Here is a 7,616-nt window from a genome sequence, read left to right as displayed (position 1 = left end):
GCAGTTGTACAAATACTTTTGATCTGCCTTCACTAAGGAGAACACAAATAATCTTCCGGAAATACTGGGGGACAGAGGATCCGGAATGAAAGAAGAACTGAATTAAATCCTTATTAGTCAGGAAATTGTATTGGGGAAATTGATGGGATTAAAACCTGATAAGTCCCCAGGGCCTGATGCTCTGCATCCCAGAGTACTTAAGGAACTGACCCAAGGGCAGCACGGTGGCGCAGTGGGTTAGCCCTGCTGCCTCACAGCTGAGGTCCCAGATTCAATCCCGGCTCTGGTTCACTGTCTGTGTGGAGTTTGCACATTCTCCCCATGTCTGCGTGGGTTTCGCCCCCACAACCCAAAGATGTGCAGGGTAGACGGATTGGCCACACTAAATTGCCCCTTAATTGGAAAAAATTAATTGAGTCCTCTAAAATTAAAAAAAAAGGAAGTGACCCGAGAAATAGTGGCCGAATTGGTAATCATTTTCCAGCATTCCATAAACTCTGGAAGAGTTGCAATGAACTGGAGGGTAGCAAATGTAACCCCACTTTTTAAGAAAGGAGGAAGAGAGAAAATGGGGAATTGTAGGCCGGTTAGGGTGAGATCGGCGCTGGGGAAAATAATTGAGTCAATTATTAAGGATGAAATAACAGAGCATTTGGAAAGCGGGGACAGGATCGTTCCAAGTCAGCATGGATTCACTAAAGGGAAATCGTGCTTGACAAATCTTCTGGAATTTTTTGAGGATGTGACCAGTAGAGTGGACAAGGGTGAACCAGTGGATGTTGTGTTTCTGGACTTTCAAAAGACTTTTGACAAGGTCCACATGAAAGCTTAGTGAGCAAACTTAAAGCTCGCAGTATTGGGGTTAATGTATTGACGTGAAGGGAGAACAAATTGGCAAACAAGAAGCACAGAGTGGGAATAAATGGGTCATTTTCAGAGTAGCAGGCAGTGACTGGTGGGGTGCTTCAGGGTTCAGTGCTGGGACCCCACATGTTCACAATATACATTAATTATTTGGATGAAGGAATTGCATGTAATATCTCCAAATTTGCAGATGACACTAAGCTGGGTGGCACAGTGTGCTGTGAGGAGGATGCAAAGAGGCTGCAGGGTTACTTGGACAGACTGGTTGAGTGGGCAAATACTTGGCAAATGCAATCCAATGTGGATAAATGTGAGGTTAACCACTTCGGTGGCAAAAACAGGAAGGCAGATTATTATCTGAATGGTGGCAGTTTAGGAAAAGGGAAAGTACAACGAGACCTGGGTGTCATGGTGGAACAGTCATTGAAGGTTTGCATGCAGATACAGCAGGTGCTGAGGAAAGCTAATGGGCATGCTGGCCTTCATAGCGAGAGGATTTGAGTATATGAGTAGGGATGTCTTGCTGCAGTTATACAGGGCCTTGGTGAGGCCCTACCTTGAGTATTATGTGCAGTTTTGGTCTCCTAGTTTGAGGAAGGATATATTTGCTTTTGAAGGTGTCCAGCGAAGGTTCACCAGACTAATTCCAAGATGAAGGGACTGGCATATGAAGAAAGACTCGATCGACTGGAGTTTAGAAGAATGAGAGGGGATCTCATAGAAACATGTAAAATCCTGATGGAACTGGACAGGCTAGATGCAGGATGAATGTTCCCGATGTTGGGGATGTCCAGAACTAGGGGTCACAGCCGAAGAATAAGGAGTAAGCAATTCAGGACCCAGAGAGTTGTGAACTTGTGGAATTCTCTACTACAGAAAGCTGATGGGACCAGTTTGTTGGATATATTCAAGAGGGGGCGGGACGTGTCTCTTGCGGCTAAAGGGATCAAAGGGTATGGAGAGAAAGCAGAAGTGGGATTATGAATTTGCATGATCATCCATGATCATATAGAATGGTGGTGCAGGCTTGAAGGGCCGAATGGCGTACTCCTGCATCTATTTTGAATGTTGTTATGTTGCAATAACCTGTAGGGCACATTTAAGCAGTAAAATATCCCAAAAGGCATCAAAGAAGCATAAAAACAAGAGTATACTCAGACATAAATTGTAAAAGAGCCAAAAAGGAGATATCGGTATGGGTTTGAGTGAGGCTTGGCTAAAGAAGTAGGTTTTGAGGAAGGTCTTAAAGCAAAAGAGTGGTGGAGAGTTTTAGAGGCTTAGGAAGGGAATTCCAGAGCTTAGGGCTTGTACGGCTGTATGTTTGGCAATCAGTGATGCGCTGAATGGAGTGTGTGATTCACAAGCAATCAGAATTGGAGGGGTGTAGGCCGCATGCAGAGTTGTAAGCCTGGTAGAAGTTACTGAGTTAGGGAGGGGCGAGGCCATGAAAGGCGTTTTGCATGAGGATGAGAATTTTGAAATCAAGGCATTCCGGACTGTGGGGCAATGTAAGTCACTGTGCGCAGGGGAGATGAGTGAATGGGACTTGGTTCAGGGTCAGATATGGGCAGCGACTTTTTGGATGAGCGTGTTTATGGAGAGTAGAAGATGGGAGGCTGGACAGCAGAGTGTTAGAATAATTAAGTTTGGAGATAACAAAGACATGAATGGGGATCTCAATAACAGGAAGTGGCAGAGGTTATCTGGCAATATTATGAAGGTGAAAGCAGATTACTTCTGTGATGTGGGAAAAGAAGCACAGTTTATGGTCAAATAGGGCAATGATATTGTGAACAGGCTGGCTCAGCCTGAGGCAGTAGCCAGGGAAGAGGATGGAATTGATGGCAAGTGAATAGAGAGCTTTGGCGGGGCTGAAGATAACAGTTCTGATGCTTCCAATATTTAATCAGGGGACTAAGGAGATGTAGGTGCTGAAATTGGCAGCACGGTGGCACAGTGGGTAGTACTGTTGATTCACAGCTCCAGGGTCTCAGGTTCGATTCCCGGCTTGGGTCACTATCTGCCTGGAGTCTGCACGTTCGCCCCGTCTCTGTGTGGGTTTCCTCCGGGTGCTCTGGTTTCCTCCCACAAGTCCCGAAAGATGTGCTGTTATGCGAATTGGACATTCTGAATTCTCCCTCTGTGTACCCGAACAGGTGCCGGAATGTAGCGACTCAGAGATTTTCACAGTAACTTCATTGCAGTATCAATGTAAGCCTACTTGTGACAGTAAAGATTATTATTATTATGGTGCCAGACATTATGAGCCCAATACCTCCATTGGCAACATCCTGATGCTCTGATTTGGGGCACTGCAGTTCACCCTGGGGCAGAGTGCAGCTCCAGAATGTTCATTTGCCCCAGCATCCCATAAATTACCTCCTAAATCGGATTCCTAAATGACCCTCTTATGGACTGACCTCATTACCACTACACCCTTGTATGTTTCATCCTATGCCGGTGCGTATGCAGGTACATTGTGCACCTTGTGTTGCCCTATTGTGTACTTAATGATCTGTTGAGCTGCTCGCAGAAAAATACTTTTCACTGTATCTCAGTACACGGGACAATAAACAAATCCAATTCAATCCATAAGTGAAGCCTGGCCTAGGGTTGGCAAACACCTCTCACTGGGGAACTCCACTGCAATATTGAAGCTTGGAGCAACAGCATGTCATCATGAAGGGAGCAAGACATATCACCAAGGGACACTTTGCCATTGTTAATGTAAAGCAGAGGAAAATACTGCACACTTATCTGTGGTTCAGAGTGGTGTACTAGTGTTATTGCTTGAGGAGCATGATTGGGGATAATTACATACAATTGATTTAGGTTCAAGGACTATGGACAAATTCTGAACAGACTGGGCTGAACCATTAATTTCCAACCATCAGGTCATCTAAGTCCATCCAAGCGGAACAAAAAAAATAACCTGATACTTTTTAGACTTGTCTTCTGCAGAAAGAAAACAATGTAGATTCTTCACAGGACATGGGACATCTATTTGAAGTGATTGATCATAGCAGTCTTCCTTTTGGAATGTCCACACCTCTCTTTCCCTCAATATTCTGGTTATCCAACCCAGGGAAAAGTAAGGGTAGCATTTTCCAATGGGTTGCACACAATTGTAAATAATTAATAAAAGTGGAAATTAACATGAAACTACATTCATTTAAAATGGCTATCTTGTTCAGTTGACAGTCACTCACTTCGAAATGCAGCCTTTGTGAGCCACTGGTAACATAATGGACTTTTATTCGATTGTTGTTCAGAGTAAGTGCAACTCTTGCATTAGAAAGCCAGTGGTATAGAGGGAAAAAATGCCGGAGTCCATTTGTAATTGAATTGTGTAAAAACAAATCAATATATTTTTTTGACGTGTGCAGGTTTATTTTGCATGCCATGTCCAATCCCAGGGTTTTAAATTCAAAATGAAGTTTTGCTACGTGGGCCACACTAAATTAAAATCGAATTCTACAGTGTGTGTGTGGGAGGGGGAGGATGCTTTATTTTTTTAAGAATGACAGACCAGCTCCCACTCCATGCGGTGTATAAGGTAGATTCCGATCACCTGACCTGTCTCTATAGTTCTCTGATCTTATCTTCATCCTGTTCGGATATCCTGAAGCTGCTAACTGTATACTCAACCTATTTTCTAAATGGCTGTTGTGGAAATGATCAAGATTAAGCCTGGGTTACCATAGTAACCTCCCCCCCCCCGCCCCCGCCACAGCACATCCCCCTCCCAGTTCACAGGCTATCAAAACAAGTTTTATGGATGAATTCTGGTCTGAGCAACTTGACTCCAAAAAATCTGCTCAACTGCAAGGTCAGTACAAATTGTTCAGACATTCATGCTTCGGTTAGTTCATGCAAATTCTCAGATTTGAGGACCCACGTTGACCCCACAAGAAAGGTGCGCACGTTCAGCATGGCGAGGGCGCATTGCCCATTTTGCAGTGTAGGTACACACTTGAATAGTTCTCGCGGCCAGCATTGGCACTTAAACTTTCAAAAAAAAATCCTCTTTTGTATTTGGTCGAACTCTCAAGCAATGAAAAAGAGCCCTGGGGATACCATGGCAACAAACAAGCAGTAAATGTCTCCCCCCCCCCCCCCCCCGTTTAATAGCTACTGGGGTGGCACTTGGTAACTCCCTCCCAGGTTGTTGAATGTGGCAGACACACAGGTGAGGGGGGGGCGGCGGGCGGCGGGGAGGGGATTTTTGGTTGCAAGCACGTTAGCCTTTTGATCTTTCCTTCCTATTCGGCTGGGGAAAGCAAAGTATTCCTTGGCGATTGGTCAGACTAATCCTCCTGAGCTCTGTCATCGGTTAATCATGTGAACAGATTAGAAGGGGGGTTCTTTCTACTGGACAAGCTACAGCTCTCTCTCAGCTGGGTCTGTGTTGCTGCTCCCCTGCAGTGTTCAGGAGTTTGAACTCGATGTAGCCTCCGGCGTATGTATGTGTGGTGTGGTGGGCTGGGCGGAGAGCGAAAATAAATTTTAAAAAAACATAAAGAAACTGACCCAATATTCAATACTTTTTTTTAACTTTCCCTCCAAATAAGCAGACTGGAGAATGTGGAAAATTAAGCATAAAGGACTGAAAGATTCTGACTCTGAGGATGACAAGCCGCAGGAAGTGTCGAAGGTAAAGAGTATTTTTTCCCTTTAATTGTGAACGGGTTTTGTTTCGGGAGCTGCGAGAGGAATGTCTTGCCGCATTCTCTGTCGGTTCTCCCGCGCACAGCAGCCCACGCCCGTTATGTTTACCTCAAAAGGGTCGTATGTTCTGTGAAGTGCCCGTTAACTTCACACAGCCTGGCCTTCCGTCGAAGTAGATTTTATTTATTTTTCCCCCACCCTGCAGTTACCCCGAAGAATTTTGTATGAATGCTTATGTAAGAGGGGGAAAGTTTAAAAAAAAAAGCCGAATTGAGTTCTCTGCCAGTTAAGCGACTGGACTCAGTCAGCCTGGGATCCAGTCCATGCCCGCACTCCCGGGACGAGCTACTCTTGGCCTGCCGGGGGAGGTGGTGGTGAGGGAGTGTTGTGCTGTAATGCTCAAACGCATCTCCCAGCCAGCCGGTGGAAGACTGTGAGAGAGTGAGTCTGTGGAAGTCATTGCAGGTTACATTGTTCTCACTGGGATGGGGAGTGCAGCTGGGTAACAGGGGTCAGGAATAAAATTGAATCGGGGAGGAGTTGGATAAATGTTTTTCTTTTAAAAAAAATTAATGCCACTGTGTGTTAGAATGTGCCGAGTTCCTTTTTTAAGTGCTTGGTTCTTAAGGGTTCAGGGCATATCTGTGATCTTTTCATTTTCCACACAGATGAATAGTCTCGCATCTGCACTTTTAAGTTGCTTCGCCCAAATTACCCCGAGAGCAAAGTCCATCAAAATAAAACAAGAGATTTGCTACATTTGGCACTACTGTCTGCCACACTGCCTTTTACGGTCGGATTTGAGAGGATTTTTGTTTCAGTTCTCAGGAGATTGCATTGCCTTCTATCTGCACAGTAACATTTTTGGAATGTCTGTTCCATGACTTTTTTTCACAGAGTAAGGACCCATTGCTTCCAGAAGAGACTACAAGCTCCGTCTCTCAGCTTGCTACCAAGGTAGGAGACTGTTTTCACTCACTTGTCTACTTCGATGGATTGCTATGAAATTTTCCGCATACTTGTTTTAAAACAGAAACAATTTTGGAACTGGAGCCAAATTTTATTCGAGCTAAACATTTTTTACTCTTATTAAACTGCTGTCTAGCATAAACCGTGAAGAGGATAGATCAGTGCATGCATTGTTGCTCATTGCATCAATGCTGTATACGTTTGGTTATAATGTGCTGTTAGGAGAGGGAACAATATTCTATTCTAAATTAGTAATGACTGGAGCAATATTATAAATTAATAATAGAGCAGATCAACTGTGGCCCGTAGGTGCTCTCCTTAAAAATCCTTCATGCATTTTTCACATTATCATTTGTACTTGTACAAGAATTGATTGCTTGCTACTTTACATTGATTGTCTAGCATTGTGTGCCACTGTCCATGTTTTGTCATCATTCTGACTGGGGCCAATTACTTTCTGGTTGAAGGTAGTCTGATACATCAAGTCCTGAGGAACTGTTGAATCATCTTTTCACTCTAGCATGATGTAGAGAATCCCTTGATATTTCTACGCATGTAAATTTTCACATTGTTTGGAAAGGTATAGTATGGTCAAATACATATACATTTGCTGCCTGATGCACCGATGCGTTATCTTTTTAATTAAATATTTTTTTTAGCTCAATATTGTACATTCCCCATTTTACGGAACAAGCTTAATTTTTGCTAAGAAAAGTATTACTGTCCCATACCAGACCCCAATATCCCAGTGGCTAGGATATTTGGACTAAAATAGTAATATTTTAATTTATTTTATGACTGGAGTGATTGCATAAAACAAGATAGGGCTTTGTTATTTCTAAAACTTTATTATGAATGTAATATTAAATATTTAACTTAACACCTGAAAAGAACGGCTTACAATTGCCCATTAACACAAACATTTCCCATTAGACAATAAGAAAAGAAACCTGCAGTTCTCAATCCAGCTTAAAAATCAGCAGGGCATGTAGTAATACTGGCTTTACAAACAGATTCTGGCTCTTGTTAGAACCCCTTCACACTCTGGCTGAATATCTTCAAATAGCTGCTTCAACACCATTGTTTCAGCCTCATCTTTGTCTTCAGACAAGACT

The 7,616-nt window shown here is 43.4% G+C and overlaps 1 protein-coding gene across 7 annotated transcripts in view; it reads left to right on the top strand.

The window, feature by feature from the left end:
* The first annotated feature begins 4,606 nt into the window (after positions 1 to 4,606).
* LOC119967621 (testis development-related protein-like) overlaps positions 4,607 to 7,616 on the top strand; it is an 85,532-nt gene continuing 82,522 nt past the window's right edge. Inside the window, exons 1-3 of one of the 7 annotated variants that reach the window (XM_038800391.1) lie at positions 4,607 to 4,693; positions 5,439 to 5,518; positions 6,430 to 6,489. In XM_038800391.1, the coding sequence (XP_038656319.1) occupies positions 4,639 to 4,693; positions 5,439 to 5,518; positions 6,430 to 6,489 (195 nt within the window). In that variant the 5' untranslated portion in view covers positions 4,607 to 4,638. Of the gene's footprint in view, positions 4,694 to 5,034; positions 5,054 to 5,098; positions 5,332 to 5,435; positions 5,519 to 6,429; positions 6,490 to 7,616 lie in introns of those variants that run through there. The other 6 variants (XM_038800390.1, XM_038800396.1, XM_038800392.1 and 3 more) reach the window with 6 other exon arrangements.

This window comes from Scyliorhinus canicula, chromosome 6, assembly GCF_902713615.1.
Source record: "Scyliorhinus canicula chromosome 6, sScyCan1.1, whole genome shotgun sequence".
Classification (NCBI taxonomy): Eukaryota; Metazoa; Chordata; class Chondrichthyes; order Carcharhiniformes; family Scyliorhinidae; genus Scyliorhinus; species Scyliorhinus canicula.
The sequence above is the reverse complement of the archived record's forward strand: the minus strand, read 5'-3'. Positions and strand labels throughout refer to the sequence as shown.